This window comes from Rhinolophus ferrumequinum, chromosome 3, assembly GCF_004115265.2.
Source record: "Rhinolophus ferrumequinum isolate MPI-CBG mRhiFer1 chromosome 3, mRhiFer1_v1.p, whole genome shotgun sequence".
Taxonomy (NCBI): Eukaryota; Metazoa; Chordata; class Mammalia; order Chiroptera; family Rhinolophidae; genus Rhinolophus; species Rhinolophus ferrumequinum.
Window position 1 is genome coordinate 75,592,395 of NC_046286.1, and position 19,996 is coordinate 75,612,390.

General features: G+C 37.0%; 1 protein-coding gene across 9 annotated transcripts; it reads left to right on the top strand.

Moving 5' to 3' along the window:
• The first annotated feature begins 195 nt into the window (after window positions 1–195).
• Window positions 196–19,930, top strand: RNF146 (ring finger protein 146). Of its 9 annotated transcripts, none has more exons than XM_033102993.1 (4): window positions 196–308; window positions 9,855–9,962; window positions 17,823–17,866; window positions 18,021–19,930. In XM_033102993.1, the coding sequence occupies exon 4, from the start codon at window positions 18,022–18,024 to the stop codon at window positions 19,072–19,074; it is 1,053 nt and encodes a 350-aa protein (XP_032958884.1). In that variant the 5' UTR covers window positions 196–308; window positions 9,855–9,962; window positions 17,823–17,866; window position 18,021; the 3' UTR covers window positions 19,075–19,930. The 9 variants fall into 9 exon arrangements, with proteins under 9 accessions (XP_032958884.1, XP_032958878.1, XP_032958886.1 ...); XM_033102995.1 differs by having other exon boundaries at window positions 207–308; window positions 9,860–9,962; XM_033102994.1 differs by lacking the exon at window positions 196–308 and adding an exon at window positions 346–477.
• Window positions 19,931–19,996: the final 66 nt, after the last annotated feature.

Sequence of the window (19,996 nt, forward strand, 5' to 3'; positions counted from 1 at the left end):
TACCCAGTTACAACTAAAGCAAAATATAAAGCAGTTAGAAGAATCCAGGTAACGAAACTATAGCTCCCCAAAGGCAGGAAAAGGCAGGCAACCGGCACCACGATTTAACGGCAGCGAGCGGGAGGGGAAGAGTGGGTAGGGAGGGGCTAGCGAGAGCTCCCGGGTGCGCGGTGCTGCTTCCGCCCCGCGCGGCCCCGCCCCCGCGACACGACGGGCGGTCACGTGACGGCCGCGCGCGTCCCCGGCCGCTGCGGGTTCCGAGGCCGACGAGAAAAGACTGCGAGGCCACCGCGGCTGTGGCCAGAGAGGTGGGAGTCGGGGCGAAGCCCTCGCGGGGGGCAGGGTGGAAGTCAGTCACTCCTGGTTCCTGACTCGGGAAGAGGAGCGATGGCCCTCGGTGTCACCTCCTGCCACAACGCGCTCCGGGTCAGCCCTGCGTTCTGGGCCTGAGAGGGGCGGCGGCGGGGCCAGGGGCCGGTACGTTGGTGGACGCCCTTGGGCCTGCCCGGCCGCGGTTGTCCGCCCCGGGGCGGGATGGGATGGGACCGCTCAGCCCTTCCCGCCGCCCCCACTGTGGCTGGTGTCGCAGGCAAGAAGACTGTGACGGGCTCTGCGTTGCCGGCTACCGCCGCAGCCCCTGTCCTGGGCGACGGCCCGGAGCTGGTCACGGTCAGGGTGCGAGAGGCGGAGCAGCGGCCATTACTGCGCAGCCTCTTCCGCCGGGGTCCTCGTCGCTACCTTTGGTGGCAGCCAGATCCATCTCTTCTCCTCTCGGCCGTGGTGTCAGGCCTCTACCCGGGAACCTTCTGGCCTCAACACTTAGGGGCGGCGATGGTTTTGGGGGGTATCCTGCTTCCTATTTCCCTTGTGGAGGCCTCTATCCGGGCCTTGGTTTAAATCTCATCCAGGGTGTACAGTCCCTGCATTTTGTCTTTTTCCGGAGTGTCTTTGACTGCTTCTTTCTCTTCCTTCTCCCCTACGCCCTGCTCAGGGTCTGGGTCTTGCCTTATACGAAGAGTAGTTCCACCACTTGGTCTTAGTTAAACCCTGCGCTGCGTATCAGAGTCGTTTTGATGGTTATTAAAGCATCCGAACAATTAAGAGATCTCTAAATACCCTTTGAGCCTCCAACACCCCAGCGCATCTTAAAGCCGAGGCTGTTGCTTTGTTCTTCTGGTTGTTGGGTGCGCAGTTCTCTCCCTACCCCTCATCCCGTCGGAAAGAGTACGGGTCTTCCATTGTTGTTGCTATTTTATTTTCCACCGGCGTCTAGAGAAACGGTGCAAAATTGTTTTGAGTTGACACACACATTCTGGCAACTAGATTTTTTTTCCCCCTGTATTACCCGTTTTCGTATATATTTTTATTTCTTTTCCCAAGTACTATTTTAGTGAGTATTTATTTCTTAAGTTTCGATGGTATACCTACATTTTGTTTAAGTAATATTTTTGAATTGTTGAAACGAATTGAGGGGAGAAGAAGCCAAGAAATGATAGAAAACGCTTTGTCTTTGTATGATTGACATTTCAGGCTCTTCCCCCACCCCATGTTCTTACTTTGTAAATAGTATGTGAAAGTATAACATTGGCATTGAAAGCAGTATATAATTAGAGAAATTGGAAGACTTTTTTTTAAAAAAAAAATAAATCTATATTTAGATTTTTAAAAGACTGTGGTATCTAGGACGCATGAAGAAAATGACCCCACACACAGGATTTATGATACCGGCTTTGATGTTTTTGTGACCAGCAAATACCGTTTGTGATAAGTGCCTGGATGTTTTAAAAACACATGAAAATAGGTCAGGTAAATCTCATTTTAAAGAGAAAACCAGAAGAGTGAAAGCCACTCTAGAAATAGATTTTGAATATGTTTGTTTTAGCTGTGTATATCTTAAATTGGGACATTTTGTTAAGCCCGATTATTGATTTAGAATTTATGTTTCAAATGAGCCAATGTGAGTTGTGGGCAAAATGAAAATAATGGTAGACATTTTTAGGTTTTTTTGTTATTTACTGGTTGTTAAGAAAAAATTGGATAGAATTATAATCATCAGGAAAACTATATTTCCAAAGAGCTGGTCATTAGACAAGAGGAAGGAAAAAAATGGTGTTTTTTCTTTGAGGAGACATTTGTCAACTGGTAAAATATTTTGTTTCAGTTTACACCAACTTGAATTGTAAGAAGAATTGGGCAGATTTTTTTTTTTAAAGGATCCAAAAACCATCTGACTTAGAAGAAAAAGGAAGTATTACATTTTTTCACAATATTGATCTGTTTAGACAATATTATTTTATGTATTAGCCATTTACTATCATGAAATGTCTGATACACTGTCAGTTGGATATTTTAATGCTTTTTTTTTTCCAGTGTTAGTAACAAGCTGCTGAGCCTTTTCCTGGCTTCTGATTGTGCCTAAGGAACCAACTGGATGGATTAGGAACAATTTTGTGGGTATGGAAACCACCTTACTAACGTTCTGCTGCAACCACTTGTGCTTATTTATGGACTACTTAGTGTATATTACCTTTTGGGTTAATTAAAACAAAACCTGTTGTTAAATGACTGTTAATTAAAATATTTATAATTTAGAATTATAGAAGTGTAGAATAGGGTGAAAGAACTAAGACGTGAATGGGAGTTATGACTTGACCGAGGTCACGCAGATAATTATCAGCAGAGCCTTTCTTATTTACGAAATGACTGCAGACTATGAAACTTGTGTTTGATATGATTAAAAGATTATATTTGTTCACATTCACATTTCATGTTTTGTTAAACTAAAATGCAAAGCCCACAATTTTGGGGGCGAAATTTAAAGGTTTAATGCTTGAGTATGAAGATTATGAAGGCCATAGATTGCCATCCAGTAATGTCTTTTAAGGGAAGTGCTTGCTATACAGTAAGGGGAATAATTATTTAAAATAAAGCATTGGACCCCATTTAGTTGAAATGAGTTTTTATGGAAGGCTTTTGTTTCCCAGTATGCCCTGTGCTTTCTAAGTGGAATTTTAACAGGGCATGAGAAGGAAAGCTAAAAATGAAAACATTAGGGCATTTACTTACATTACAGCTCTCAATTTGGGACTCTTTCTTAAGAAATACTAAAATGTATCTGCTAAATTACAGCCAATCTCTCTATTCTTTCTTTTACCAGCCATTGCTTTTATTTTGGGAGGTGTTTGTATATCAAAAGTTGTAAGGTTTGACGTATTTTTCTTGTCTGTCTCTGATAGCTTTTATATAGAACATTTCTTGTTTTGTGTATTTTGAATAAATAAAGAGTAAAAACTACTTTATTAAACATTAGCTGTTAATAATTGGAACAAGATAAGAAGTCTTCAAATCTCTCTAATTTGATATTTTAACTGTTACATGCTTATATTTTTCTTAGTTGGTCCTTTAAAAAGATATTTATTTGAATCTATCTGGAAAAAAACAACTTGTTTTTGACCTTGTGACTTACTTGAAAAGTAGAATTGTAATTAATACTAGATATTTTCAGAGAAAGTATTGCAAACAGTAGGAGTGTGGATTTGTTGAGTGGTCACAAATTTTAAATAGTACAATATTACTTCATTTTCAGTTATACTTGGTTGAGTGGGTAAATGATTTAAATTCACTGATAATAATCTAAACTCACGTATTTCTAAATTTAGTCTGTCACTTTTTTTTTTCTTAAGAATTGTTAAGGGAGAGAAATATCTAATTTAGTTTCAAATCTTTACTCTTTTTATGTTTCTTATGTTACCTTCCTAATAGTTTATTTCTGTATAAATTTGCACCTAAAGAGGGAACCTTAACCCACTAATTGATATTTGCATGTCAAGATATTGTGTAAATTTTACTGTAGTGATTCATAAATTGTATTGAGTTTGGTGTGTAATTTACAAATCATTCATTGCAACAGGAATTATGTATGTTTGAATTATTTATGTTTGCCAAATTAATTCTGGCCTGTAGTTAGAATTACACTATTCTATTTTTGGTTGAAAGTAAAAGCCTCTCCCTCCCTCCATTAAAAAAAAAATCGTTGGTTTCAAATGTAGAAGTTTTCTGCGGGCTACTTCACATACTCGTTCTGAATTACTACATGCCATGTCCTGTGTTGTGCCCATTTGGTACTGTAGTTCTCAATGGTTATATAGTTAACGGATCAGTTGGCAGAATTGGGACCACCTAAACCTGTCAATTTTGATCACAACAGAATATGCAATTTTCTTTTTTATCTCTGCCAGCAAAGGTATGGGAAAAGTAACATGGAGTTCATTTTCTTTATTCAAAGAGTCTTGTTGTAAATTGCCATTTTTGTGTTAAAAAGTAATTGTTAATATGCAAGACATTCTAAACCTGTACTGCCCTGTATAGTAGCCAGTAACCACAGGGAGCTATTGAGCACTTGATATGTGGCTAGTCTGAACTGAGTTGATCTATAAGTGTAAAATGCACACTGGATTTGAAAGAGTGTACACACACACATATATAAAAATGTAAAATATCACAATAATTTTATTATGTTGAATACATATGGAAATGGTATGAAAATATTAGGTTAAATAAAATGTTTTTAAAATTAATTTTACCTGTTTCTTTTTATTGTTCATAATGTGGCTAACAGAAAATTTGAATTTACATATGTGGCTTACATCATATTTCTATTAGATATTGATGTTCTAGACCTTTTCTCTGAGATACCATACGTTGAAGAAAAGATTTTTTTTTAAAAGATGCTTGAGTTTGAATCCCATTTCCCAATATTGATAGCTTTGTTATTTTGGGTTCAATTCTTGTGGGCTTGGGTTTCCTCATTTATGAAATGGGTGTAGTCATACTTCACAGGGTTGTTTTGAGGATTCAGTGATATGGATCTACTCGTGTTTTCTGAACTTGAATATGTTATGAATCATCTGAGGATCTGATTGTATAGATATGGTTCCAGATTGTTCATTTGTGAGGAGCTGCCAGGTAATGCTGATATTGCTGGTTGGGGATCACAGTTTGCATAGTTAGGGTCAAGTATACCAAATGGGTTTTAGTTCATTTTCCTTCACCCAACCATCATTAATCCTTTTAGAGTCTACACTGAAAATTATCCATGGGATACAGAAACTGAAAAAGGCACCATAATTTGCAAAATTTACTAAAATCGATTTTATTCTTGGATTTTTATCTGCATTCGGGAGAATTCATTGCCACTGGACAACAGCTGGATAAATCATGTGCTTGTCAAAAGATACAAAGATGACTTGAATCTTACGCGTATATTTGTAAATGTAGAAACTCCCTTAGTTAAAATTTGAGTTCTTTAAAGAAAGGATTAGAACTTAACATATCTTTATATCTTTTGTGGCTGGGTGCCTTGTTCACAATTAGAAAAATGTTTTATGTAAGTAAATTTAGTTTTTCAATGTTTTGTTTCAACAGTTATTTTAAGAAGTTAGCTTTTCATTCATTCAAGAAATGTCAGTTTAAGTCAACAAAACTTATTATTGGCAGTGTGCTAGCCATTTAGAGGTATAAAAACAGACCCTATCCTGAGGGGGCTCATGCATGGTTTAATAGAAGAAGAGAGGGAACAATTTTTCTGTAATGAAGAATGTGGCAATAACATTAATAAGCTGTAAAAGATAAGACTATACCAGACAGGAGGAAAAACAGAACTACAAAGGGAAGTTCGGAGAACTGTGAGCAATGTGATATAACTAGAGTATTAATCTGTGAGAGTGGTTGTGGGAGATAGATAATACTAGAGAGTTATTTAAGTTTCAGGTCATTAAGGCCTTTGAATGTTGTCCTAAGGGGCTTTGCCTTTATAGTATAGGTTGGGAAGCCAACATACAGTATATCAGTCAGGCCTAGTGAATAAATTTGAGGGGGACTCTGAAGCAAGATAATCAGGCTGTACAGTAATTTGGGTGAAAAATAATATATGTGTATACCAGGGCACTAGCAATGGCAAGAAAGCAGATGATAGATTCCAAAGGAATTAAGGATAAAAGTTGACAGAATTTGGTGCGGTTGTTTGCAGAAGCTCGTGAAAAAAAGAATTTTCTGTTTTCTCCATCAGCACTCACTGGTTAAGGCCTGGAAGTTGAGATGTCATTGTAAGATTCATGCAGAGACGGGGGTTTGTGGAGTATGTGTAAATGAGAGGCGGATAGGAGGGAGCCAAGGATTCTGTTAAAGAAGTTAAAATGGCTCCAGATTGGGCAAGAAAGGAAATGAGATTGGGAACTGGATAAAGAAAAGGAGGTGGTCAAGAGACTGGAGGGTCCCAAAAAAATTAAAGAGCAGGTGTGGGAATGAGTGAGTAAAGGAGCTGGAAGGACCAGAACTTGTGACCTGAGAGTGAATTAACCTTTTAGAGAGGCTCCGGTTTCAGGTGGCATCTAGTTCCAAATGTGGCTGTCATGTTTTGTTGCTGGGGGTGAGGAAAAGTCATTGAATTTAGGAATTGAAAACTGAGGACAGCGTTTCTCAAAGTGTATTCGAAGGACTGCCTGCATCAGTATCACCTGAAGTAAGATTCCTTTGCTTAAACCCATTGTCTATTGGCCTAGCATTTCTAGGATTAGGGCCTGAGAATGTAGACGTATTTCTAACCAGCAGCCTCAGTGGGGCAAGTTTAAGAAGCTCTGAACTGGGTGTTGGGTGGTTCATTCTCAAGGATATTTAAAAAGGTTCCTGGTGATGTATCAGGAGTAAGATGAAGAGGATGGCTAATAGAAGGTTAAGTCAGTGCGTAAAGGTTAAGAGAAGAGCTGTAAGGGATTATAGCCAATGGTAGAGACTTTAAGGATAAGCGTTTTGTTAAGAGTAATGATGTTAGAATAGTAGAATGTTTCCTCCTGTCCTGTGTGTGAAAATGGGCAGTTTTTGTTTTGAGTGGGCTGCAGGAGGGAAGTGAATAGCGTCTCCTGTGGTGTCATTGAAGATGTAGGCATTTAGAAGGTAAAATGAAAGGGTTGGGGGCGGGGGCAGTCAGGATAGTGCAGCCTGTATCCTGTAAAGACTTAAGTTCTAAAGTCAGAGTAAAACAAAAAGGTTACTTAGGAATCCTGTTTATTCAGTTACTTTGAAAGTTCCCTGGTTTTGAAACATTATTATTTGTTCTGTTAAGCATTTGGTAGGATAAGCTGACTTGTCTTTTAAGGCCATATATCATATTAAAAGTAATATTATTTATCTTTAAACACTAAAATCCCAGGTTTTTTGCTGCGATAGAGACCCACACTCTGAGAGACATGTGGACCTGAAAGGAGATTCAAGTTTCTCCTATATCGTGGTTACCACGAGCCCAGCATCTCCTTAATCATGATGTGTGCTGGATTCTAAGTTCTGTGTAATGCAGCGCTTCCTGCAGTGGGCAGTTTTTGAAGGAAATATTAAATGAGAAGAAAAGATTAATGGTTGACGTGATGTTTTGGTTGGTGCCTCGATTCCCTGGACAAGAGGCGTCTGAAGAGAAGCTTGGCTTACTGGTTGTAAACTTGGACGTACATACTATAGCAGGAGGTCCTAGTTGACGTGATGACCTTGTCTTTGCACACTATCTACCTGTAGGAAGGCAGTGGCTATTGAATGCATTGCATGTGGGCTACTTTGTCTATATAAGATTTGTTTCGCTTAAAATAATTTTTGATTGTAAAATATAAATAACGTGAAATTTACCATTTTAACCATTTTTAAGTGTACAAATCACTGCCATTAATTACATTTACAATGTTGTGCACCCATCACCACTATGTATTTCCACAAAGTTTTCATCACCTCAAACAGAAACTCTGTACCCATTAAACAATAACTATGCACCACTCCCGCTGAGTAAAACAAAAAGGTTACTTAGGAATCCTGTGACTTCTGATCTACTTTATGTTCCTGAAATTGCCTGTTTTCAATATTTCATATAAGTGGGGTCATACATTGGGTTTTTTTGTGTGGATCTGGCTTATTTCACGTAGCATAAAGTTTTCAAGGTTCATCCATGTTCTAGTATGTTTCAGAAGTTCGTTTCTTTTTATGGCAGCCAAATAATACTCCATTGTATTTATGTACCACATTTGGTTTATCCATTCTTCTGGGCACTTGGGTTGTGTCCACTTTTTGACTTCGGTGAATAATTCTGCAACAAAAATAGGTGTTCAAGTATCTGTTTGAGTCCCTGTTTTTAATTCCTTTGGGTGTATACCTGGAGTGGAACTGCTGGATTATATGGTAATGCTATGTTTAACTTTTTTGATGAACCACCAAACTGTTTTCCACAATGTCTGCACTGTTTTTGATTCCCACCAACAGTGTAGTAGGGTTCCAGTTTTTCTACATTTTCACCAAATGCTTATTTTTTTTGTTTGTTTAAATTATAGCCATCGATTAGATGTGAAATCACATGTGATCATAGTTTTCATTTACGTTTCCCTAATGATTAATAATGTTGAGCATATTTTCATGTACTTACTGGCCTTTTCTAAATTTTGGAAGAAATGTCTGTTCAAGTCTTTTGCGCATTTAAAAATTTTTTTTTGGTCTTTTTGTTGAGTTTTAGGAGTTATTTATATATTCCGGATATTAAGCCCTTTTCAGATACATGATTTATAAAGATTCTATTCCATTCTGTAGGTTGTCTTTTTACTTGCTTAACAATATCCTTTGATGCACAAGTTTTAATTTTGATGAACTCCAGTTTTTTTTTTTTTCTTTTGTTGCTCATGCTTTTGGTGTCACATCTAGAAATCCATTGCCAAATCCTTTGCCAAAAGATTATGGAGATTTACCTCTATGTTTTCTTCTGAGAGTTGTATGGTTTTTACCTCTTATGTTAGGGTTGTTGATCCATTTTGAGTTAATTTTGTATATGGTGTGAAGTAGAGGTCTGATTTCATTCTTTTACACATGGAAGTTCAGTTGTCCCAGCATTTGTTGAAGAGACTGTTCTTTTCCCATTGAATAGACTTAGAACCCTTTCTGAAAATCATTTGGACATAGCTGTATGGGTTTATTTCTGGACTGTCTCTTTTATTGTTTGTCGTTGTTATGCCAATACTACATTGCCTTGATTACTGTAGCTTTGTAGTAAGTTTGAATTCAGGACGTTTTTAGTTCTCCAATGTTAATCTTTTTTTTCAAGATTGTTTTGACTGTTTGGGGCCCCTCACAATTTCATATAAATTTGAGGATTGGTTGTTACATTTCTGCAAAAAAGACTTGGAATTTTGATATGAATTATGTTGAATTTGTAGAGCACCTTGGGTAGTATTGTCATCTTTATAGTTTTCCAATCCATGAACACTAGTTGTCTTTCCATTTATTTAGCTCTTTTCAGCAGTGTTTTATAGTTTTCAGTGTACAGGTCTTTCACCTCCTTAGTTACATTGATTCCCAGGTACTGTTTTAGATGCTATTATAAATGAAGTTGCTTTCTTGATTTCCTTTTTGGATTGTTGACTGGTAGATAGAGAAATACAACTGATCTTTTTGTGTACTGAACTCGCTACTTGCAACTTTTGCAGAATTTGTTTACTAGCTCTCATAGCTTTCTTGGAGATTCTTTGGGATTTTTTTATATAAAGAATACAGATAGTTTTACTATCTCTGCAAATAGAAATAGTTTAATTTCTTTCTTACCAATTTGTATGCCTTTCATATCCTTGTCAAGTCTAATTGCTCTGGCTAGAACTTCCAATGTAGTGTTGAATAGCGATGGTGAAAGCAGGCATCTTTGTCTTGAAATTTTTTCACTTATAAGATAAAACTTGCCACTGAATTGTGTCAAATGAAAGGATTATACGTAATTGACTAATTTTGTTGATCTTAATTAGTCGTTAGAGAAGTTGATGTTCGATTTTTTTCTTTTGCAGCATAGGATGAACCAGCAGTGGAAGAGAAATCACTGCAAACTGGCTAACTGCTGGTGAAGATGATGTTTCGTTTTTGTGACAAGCATCTGTGGGACCTGTAATAGAAATGTAAGTATGGCATCATGACTTTTCCAAAGCTGTAGTAAATTAAGTAGAACAGTCTAAAATGCAATAAATCAAATATCTGTCATATTTCTAATTATACAAAATGAGCATTTTGTGTTGATTTTTAGATATTTTATTGAGTTATCGATTTTATTCACATTAAATTATTGTTAATGTGGATTTCCAAAAATCTTACAGGAAAAAATCTCTATAAAAAAATGAAACTGAAGACACAGATTTGCTCAGAGAAGGCTAAAAGACTGGAAAGATGTCCAGTTTTTTCTAGGTTCTACTTTCTCTTTACATAATAATTTACTTAAATAATCAAGCTAGGTAGACAGTGTTGGCTTTTATAAATAAGGCATATTTATTGGTTATAAAACACTAGTTGTTAAAAACTTGGTTAACTAAATTGAATTGATTTTTTAAAAACGAATTTTTTTAAACATTTGTACATTATTTTACTGCATACTGAATTCACTCTAATTCCCTGTTTTACTAGTTGTTTTCCTCTCATTTGGTCTTTATGAAATGTGCTGTAAAATGCTACACTACCTTGAGCTAACCCATATTGAACTTCATTCTATTCTGGATGAAACAGTTTCAGGCAGTAAACATCAGATTTCCATCTTCCAAGTTAATATGAGTGCTCTCCAACTTGATGTCACCCATGAAAAATGCAGTGAACATTTTACTGCCTTTTACAGTCTTGGTGGTTACAGTGTTTAAAATACTGGACAAAAGAATGACCCTTGTAGATACTATTTCATCTGTTCTCCCAGTTTAATGTATAATTATTACTATCTACTTTTCCAACATGATGCTTTAATTATATACTCTCATTAAAACTATGACCATATCATTCTTAGTGTTGAGCATTTGATAAAAAAATGAAACCAGTAAGCATTTTTCTTTATAATTGAGCCAAATATATCTTTTATTTAAACCTATTCATATGTTATCTCTATCATATGTTATATCTATGTCTGTCTATCTATCTTTCTTTCTTTCTCTCTCTCTCTCTCTCTCTCTCCCTCTCTCCCTCTCTCCCTCTCTCCCTCTCTCTTTCTTTCTTTCTTTCTTTAATCCTGTAGGTCAAATTATCTAGGTGCTGGCCATCAAGGAACTAGACTGGTCTAGTAAATGAGATATATACATAATTAATAACTAAACAATGGAGGAAATGCCATATTGAGGTAGCAATGAAATATTTTTGGAACTGAGAGGATTTGTTCCCTATGAAGGGTTCAAAATGAACAGAAGAACTTTTGTCTTGGTCTTAAAGAATGAATAGAATTTTAACAATCTGAGAAAATCAAATATTTTTTGAGCCAAGGGAATGAGAAGGGGCATAGCTATTTAAACATCAAGGAATCTTAGGGGGAGTCAGGGAGCAATCCTAAGTGGGAAAGTGGGATGGGAGAAAGAGACTTTAAACTTACTAAAGGGAATGAGTGTTTGGTTAATGCCTACTATATTGCCAAGTTCTTAACTGGGTATTTTATTTGGATTATTGAATTTAATCACTGTGAAGGATGGTGGTAGCGTCATTTACTGAAAAAGAAACAGAATTAGAGCGATGGAGTTATTTGTCAGTGTTTTATCAGAATAATCTCCTGGGGCACTTGTTAAACAAAACACAGGTAGACGCTAACCCAGATACATCCAGATTTCCAGGGGCGAACACACCAGTTAATTCTTACTTTTAGAGAAGTTTGGGAATTGCTGTTTTGGGTAAAAGAATAAATGTAGAGCTAGGATTTTAACTAAATCTATTTGACTCTTAAGTGCTGTATCGTCAATGTACTTGAAAGCCAATGCTGAGGAATTTGGATTATGTAGGCAGCAGAAAACTATTGAAGATTGAGTTTAGAGAAGATGAATTCGATATTATGGAACTGAGAAAAGATGAGAGGGAGAAAATCAGGGAGGCCACTTGGGAGGTAAATATTTTGTACAAGGGTGTGTCCAAGAGGCCAGATTTAGGGTCACAGGCTTTGGGAATCAGGGAGATACATTATAAAGACATTTCTGTCATAGGGAAGAGAAGTGGCCAAGGAATAAGGGAGCATTAGGGATGGTTCCAAGTTTTATCTAAGATAGAGATCAAAGGAAGAAGATACAGGTTTGAGGGAGCAGATAATTTTGTTTGTAGTCATGTTGATTTCAGGTGCCTTGAAAATATTGAAGTGGACTTTTTGAATACAGAAGTGAAATTGTAAGTTTTAAGTGGAATGGTTCTGGATGTTATATCTTGGGAAGTATTTAGATCCATATAAGTTTGAAATATTCAGTAGATTGTCTAGGTATAGAATGTAATGTGAAAATAGGGCCACCCACAAACCCTTTGTGAGTAGTACTGGTACTTAAGAGAAGTTAGAGAAGATAGACAAAAAAAATAGAGAATTTGGAGAGAGCACAGTCATGAAAATGGAAAGCATAAAGTTTTAGAAAAAGAATCAGTGGTTAATAATCACTGCAGTGGGATCAAATAGATTCAGACTGAAAGATGCCATAGACTTAGCATATTAGTTGATTTTGAAATTTAAGGATAGAGAATATTCAAAATAGTAGTGGAATTGGGGTGGTACTAACACCAGAAATTGAGGGGTTAGCTTGGAAAAGAATTAGCAGTGCCCCATCCTGAGCCAAGAGGAATGATGGTAAGGTAGAGTGAAAATAAAAATAAATTTTGAGGATTCATTCGTATCTAATTTCTTAATGATAAGGGAGTCCGGATATCTCTTAACTAAGAGGTTAGAGGAGCTTTTTAGTAGCCTTTGGGGAACTAGGGAAATAAGATGTCTTGGCTGAGTAAAGAGTTACTAATAGCAAGCTTGACAGTCTCTGGAAAATCAGAATAGCTTAGGAGTATATGGTGCTCACAACTTATGCACCAGGCATTTCACTACAAAAATGGAAATTTTCATCAGTTGAACAATAACTTTTATAAGTCCTCTCCTTGGTTGACCCTTCTTTTTTTGCAAATGTCTCCCCTCGTGGCTTTGATGGTGTTGATTTCTCTTTATTCCCTATCCCTCTGTGACCATTCCTTACATCCTTTACAGTCTATTTTTGCCTCACTTATAAATGTTGGAATAATCCAAGGTTCTGTGATAGGCTCTTTTTGTCTGCTGTCTCTGCACGTTTAATTTGGGCATTCATCGTTTTCATGTCTCTAAGAACCATGTATGTATTGGTGACTCATTAGATTTCTATCAGCTTAGATTTCTTGGGAGTACCAATCTAGTAAATTCAGCTATTATCTACCTATTTTGATCTGGTGACTTTATAAATATCTCAGTTACTATGTTTGAGACAGAACTTGCCTCAAATTCTGAATCTTCAAGGATAGTACCACCATCGAGCAGTAATCAAATGCTTTTGTTTCCTTAGTATTTGTTATATTCTACTGTTGGAACCCCATAGCACCTTCTCTCCCATTATCTTATACCTAGATTACTATAAATCTTAGTTTCCTCTTTGCCCCATGCCACCTAGTCTTGCTCCAAACTGCTGTCCAAATGATCTTGATAAATCATAAAACTGACTGTCACTTCCTAACGTAAAACCCTTCAGTGAATTCCTGTTACCTCCATAGTGGGTCTGTGTGGACCGCTTCACAGAGATTTTTGAACCCCTTGAAATTATATGTAAGATTTCATGAAATTCTTAATAAAGGCTGTGATCTAAAAATGTTTAAAAACCAGTTATTTAGAATAAATTTTTGAACTCATGAGGAGCATAATGTACAAGGTCTTTGTAGCACTTTTTGCGTAGTACTTTTCATCCATTCAGAACGTATTTATTTATCCCTTCCCTACTGGTTACCATTCCTTCCTTGTACTCTCTGGGATCTGTTATACCTGTCATAAGACCTATAAGTAATGTGCGTGTTTATTAACTTACCTGCCCCTACATTTGGGTGACAAGTAGTAGTATGCGTCTCCTTCCTGGTGCCATGGGACTTGCAGATGCTCAAATAGTCTCAAATTGAGACTCAAATTGAAACGGAATTTCAATGACAACTAATTTCTTTGACCTAAATTGAAAAGGATGAAAGAATATAGGTATTGTTCTTCCATTCTACAGCTAATTTTAGTTCTTTTTGTTACCAAAATGTTTAAAGTATCCTAAGACAAATGTAGCAGTAGGAGCTGATAAATTAAAACTTGATAGACAGTCCCTTACAACTATTTTCAGAGTTCTTTTCCTGAGATTGATCTATATGTAGGTTTTGCCAATAAATAATAGTGAGAAGCTAAATTCAGTTAACAAATATTTATTATATACTGTGTGGTGACATGTATTTGATACTGTAGAAGAGGCTTTGAAATACAGTTTTATGCTTTCACTTAATTTATTGTACATTGCAATAATTTTGAATCACAATGTTGTTTCCATTTTACTGTTGAGAAAACTGAATTCCCAGAAGCATGACCTGAATGTGTGATTTTTTTTTTTTTTAAAGCCTCTTCCAGGTACATTAGGAGCTGCTTTTAGTATTTGGCAGAATTGAAATTAATGTACATAGACTGTTAACACAGTGTAAGGATACCTGGGGCAGACAAAAAGATTCTGAATCTTTTGCCAAATAACAAATGAAATATATGGTATACTCTGTCTCTTGCTATTTTGGGAAGTACCAAGATTTTGTGTTTAAGAAATACATATGAGTTATTGAGAGCCAGAATGTGTTGTGCATTGCCAATTCTTTTTAGGGGAAATTAGTGGAGGACAATTAATTGACTCTCAGTTGAGATGCACGTGCTTTTACTTATAACTTAGGTTAAGTTACAAGATCTTTGGAGGCAAGAGTTTATCTCAGAATACTTTGAGCTCTTGTAGTGCCTGTCACATACTTGGTTGACTTAGAACTTACCAGAAGTTAGGAAAAAGTTGTACTTTACAAATTCCTATAATCTAGAGTTTTTGGTAAAGGAGTTATCTGGAAATGTATTTAAAGGTTGGAAAAAAGAGTTTGGAAATTAAGCATTTCATAATGATCAGTTCTTTTCATTGAGACTGCTGCTTCCTTTTCTAGTCAATAAATGCAGTCTTTTCAAAAACAGTATCATTTTGAACCTTGCCAAGAACACAGAAAAAGCAGTAAGAGAATGGATTGTTTATTGGATATGCTGTGATAAATGCCTTAAGAGTATTGTTTTTCATGTTTTGATAAGTGTAAACATTTTTATTGACTGCCCCTTATGTAACCACTGGAGAGTGTTTGATCTTGGAAAAAAGCAAAGATCCTTATGGTGATTAAATTCTAAATATTCTGCATTTAAAATGGCAGAATCAACTGGTACAGAGATATTACTTATCACTGGTCCACTCCTTCTATTATTTTCTTCCCTTTTAAAATACATGTGGTTTCCTGTTAGTATGGGATAAAATCAAAACAGATGTTTCTCCATCAGGGCAATGAGGCTTTCATGATTTGGCTTCTGATTACCACACAGCTTTATCTTCTGCTGTACCATTGCTTAGTTGTCTCTGCCCTGAATTTCTTCCACTCCCCAGCCTCCTGCACCGCAGACTTACTAACCTATATTCATCCTCTCATCTCTCTCGTCATTATTTTTAATAAGTATCTTAACACATTTTGTTACAGCAGAAATCAGGCCATATTGTGATTATCTGCTTGCTTGCATGTGTATTTCCTTATTTTATACAGTAGATCATCTTTAGATGCATCAGTACTCAACATTATACATGGACCATACTAGTTGTTTAAAATGTTTATCTGAATCAATAAGCTGGAAGTTACAAATTTTATGCCAGTATTTAAGCATCATGCATCCAGTTTGACAAATCTTGTCTTTTTCCTGTCTCCTCTCAGGACAACTTCAATATTGTGTCATTTTCTCCCTTGGTCTTACATGATTGTAACATGTGTGGAGCTTTAGTGATTACAAAGCATTTTTTTTTAAGCTATTCTCACCGAAGTTTTATAAACTTTGATTGGCAAGTAAGGAAATTTAGAGAAAGGGTTTAACTGAGTGCTTAAGAGTCTATAAGTAATGAGGTGGCCGGGTAGCTCAGTTGCTTAGAGCGTGGTGCTGGTAGCACCATGGTTTCTGGTTTGATCCCCTCATGGGCCATTGTGAGCTGCGCCCTCCTTAAAAAGAAAGAAGGAAAGAAGGAAAGGAAAGAAAGAAAAAAGAGTATACAAGTAATTAGGGAGGGTTAACACTCAGATTTTTAGATTTGTCTAGCTTTGGTTTCATTGTATAACAGCTGCCTTAATTCAAGTTAATCTTTCTCCCTTGGTCATCTGCAATTTTTTTATCGTATAGTTTTCAATACGCTGTTTCAGGGCTGATCTTTAAGTGCACTGTCAGAATTTTTAGACATTCCCATGGTATGTGTAAGTAAATGCTTAAATCAAAAGTTTACCAAACAGCCGGTTTAACTTAATGTTATTTAAAATGTTATTTAAAATAACCCAAATCTATTTTATAATATGATGTATTCATATTCTTCTTTGGAAAAACATTCATTTTTCTTAACAAATATTTAAGTGTCTCTATCTGCCAGCTCCTGTATGGGAATACAGATATGAAGCAGAAGTGACTTGTTTCCTGCCCTTATAAAACCCACCTGCCTATGGGGAATACGTCAAGAAAATAATCACAAATAAGTGTAATATTGCAATTTTGATGAGAACTAGGAATGAGAAGGGCATGATAGTAAGTTAAAAAAAAAAAAACAGATAAGGTGATTTCACCTAGTCATGGAGACTTTATCCAGAGGGATATGAGATGGGTAGTAGTTTGCCCATTGGGGGCATGGGAGGCAGAACCTGGAGAAATTTTCTATGTAGAGAAAACCTGTTACTGGAAAGAGTAGCCAGTGCGGTTGGAAGCCTGATCAAGGGCAAGTTTGATGTGAGAGAGGCTGGCATGGGAGGTGGAAGCCAGGCCATGCCACACAGATCCTGGTCTTTATCCTGAAATCAGCTTTGTAAGCAAGGGGTATGGTTGGACCAATTAAAAGGCATTACAGTAATTAAATAGGGTTTGCTTGGTGGCTAGGGAAGAGTAGAGCTGGACAGTAGATGATTTAGGAGATAAAATTGGTTAGACTTGCTCATGTTTTGAACGGGGGAAGCATAAGAGAAGGGCAGTTTTAGTGATGGATTTCTGGCTTGAAAAGACAGAACGGATAGTGGTGCCATGTGGTGTTGGGCTTTTAGGGAGTAAATAAGGAGGAAACAGATCGTGAGTTCAGTGTTTGTGTCTTTAAGACATCCAAGCAGAGATTTAAAATAGGCAATTAGAAATGTAGGTCTAGGGCTGAGAGACCTGGGCTGGTGGTGTCAATGTGAGTCATTTGTATATATGTAACACTTAAAGCCACAAGTATGGATGAAATCCTGTTTAAAGAGTACAGCAAGAAGAACATGTGGTTTAGGAAAAGGCCACAACAAAAAGAGGCCATTAGAAGATAGTTTACACAGAGGGGGAATGAAATGATTGACTGGTTTAACCAGTATTTTTAGATACAGCAGCAGCATGTGGGAACTTCTGGGATTTTAGCTGTAGTCTTAATTTATTAACTATGGTCTACTTGTCAAGTACCAAGTTTATTAATATTTGCAAAATTCTCACTTAGTAATATCCTAACAGGCTACAAAGTTGTGTTTCTGTAAGTATAAGCTGAATTACTTTTAGCTGTTTTCTGTTTCTGTTCCGACTGATTATCAGTCTGGAATGGACTGTACATTTTTAAGTCTTTGTATTAGTTCTTACAAAGTCTATGACTGATAGAAATGGTATATTTATTTAAAATCTATACCTCAGTTGTATTTTTTTTTATTTTTGTCTTAACATTTGTATGCCTCGTTGCCTCCCGCAGGTAAAAATTAGTAACACACAAACCAAAAAGATTTTTCTGCACAGGTTAGTTTTCTCCTGTTTTAATTTTTGCATCTCCATTGTCCAGTATGTGGCTTGCATATAACATATGCTTAATAAGTGTTTTCTGAATTGTTGCATTAAGACGAGAGTTATAACATGACTTTAATGTGATACATATTTTCTTTCATTTTCTTAGGATGGCTGGCTGTGGTGAAATTGATCACTCAATAAACATGCTTCCTACGAACAGGAAAGCGAATGAGCCCTGTTCTAATACTGCACCTTCTTTAACGGTCCCTGAATGTGCCATTTGTCTGCAAACATGTGTTCACCCAGTCAGTCTGCCTTGTAAGCATGTTTTCTGCTATTTGTGTGTAAAGGGAGCTTCGTGGCTTGGAAAGCGTTGTGCCCTCTGTCGGCAAGAAATTCCCGAGGATTTCCTTGACAAGCCAACCTTATTGTCACCAGAAGAACTCAAGGCAGCAAGTAGAGGAAATGGTGAATACGCGTGGTATTATGAAGGAAGAAATGGGTGGTGGCAGTATGATGAGCGCACTAGTAGAGAGCTGGAAGATGCTTTTTCAAAAGGTAAAAAGAGCACTGAAATGTTGATTGCCGGGTTTCTGTATGTTGCTGATCTTGAAAATATGGTTCAATATAGGCGAAATGAACATGGACGTCGCAGGAAGATTAAGCGGGATATAATAGATATACCAAAGAAGGGAGTAGCTGGACTTAGGCTGGACTGTGATGCGAATCCTGTAAACCTAGCACGCGAGAGCTCTGCCGATGGAGCGGACAGTGGCTCGGCCCCCAGTGGAGCTTCTGTTCAGCCTTTAGTGTCTTCTGGAAGGCCTCTGACGTCACTAGATGGTCACTTAACAAGCCCTGCAACACCATCCCCTGAAGCAAGCACTTCTCTGGAAGACTCTTTTGCTCACTTACAACTCAGTGGAGACAGCCTGGCAGAAAGGAGTCACAGGGGAGAAGGAGAAGAAGATCATGAATTGCCATCTTCAGGCCGAGTACCAGCACCAGACACCTCCACTGAAGAAACCGAATCCGACGCCAGTAGTGACGGTGAGGACGTGTCAGCACTTGTTGCACAGCACTCCTTGACCCAGCAGAGACTTTTGGTTCCTAATGCAAACCAGACAGTATCTGATCGATCAGTAGCAGGGGGTGGGACAGTGAGTGCCAGTGTCAGATCTAGAAGGCCTGATGGACAGTGCACAGTAACTGAAGTTTAAATAGTCTTCAGCTCCATGCTCAAGGTTAAAATGGTTATCTGTAAATTTCTGCCCACATAACATTATACTCATCCCTAGTAGTACATTTCGGGAGTTGGGGTGGGAAGGGGTATAGGAAGTATAGACCTGTAATTAAAATGTCTAACATGTCTCTGTTAAGAAATTTATTTAATATAAGGAACTTGGGTGTTAATAGTTGAGAGCTGTTTAGTAATAACCCAGTTTTCTTGAGGTCTGTTTAGAATTTTGTTTTGTTTTTAATTTCAGTTCTTTTGGCCAGTGTGTGTGTATTTGTGCATTAATGGTCACATCTGACTCTTGCATTTTGTCTTATTTTTCTGCATGGATTGACATAAAACCACCACTAAAATTTGGCACCTATGAGATGTCTGGTATCAGTTTTAACAGGAAGCTTAATGTGAGAATATGTGTGAATTTGGGATTTTAAAATAGACAAAAACTATTTAATAGTAAAGTTACTTAAAAAGAAATGTAAAGAAAACACATAATAACTTATGTTTCAGAGTCTTGTCTATAACACACTTCATGGTTCCCATAGACTTTGCTGTCTAGTCTTTGTAGTTTGAGATTTCTCTTGATCTGCAGTTTTCTTTTTGATTACAAAATTTATAATTTAATAAATACTAGAGTTTATCAAAAATATTTGTCTCTTGTTTTGAGTCTGGAAAGGGGATGGAAACATTCTGACATGTATGGCCAAAGGTCACTAAAAGTGGTGTTCAGTTGGTAGTATTCAGCTTAAAGCAGTCACCTGCTCAGAGAAATAATATTCCTTCAAAGAGAATAAACAGAATCTACAGGAAACATGCATGGAATAAACATGCACAGAAATAAACCTAAAGTCTGTGAGACAAATGTCTTAAATAACTGATAATAGAGACCAAATATATTTTAGATTCTC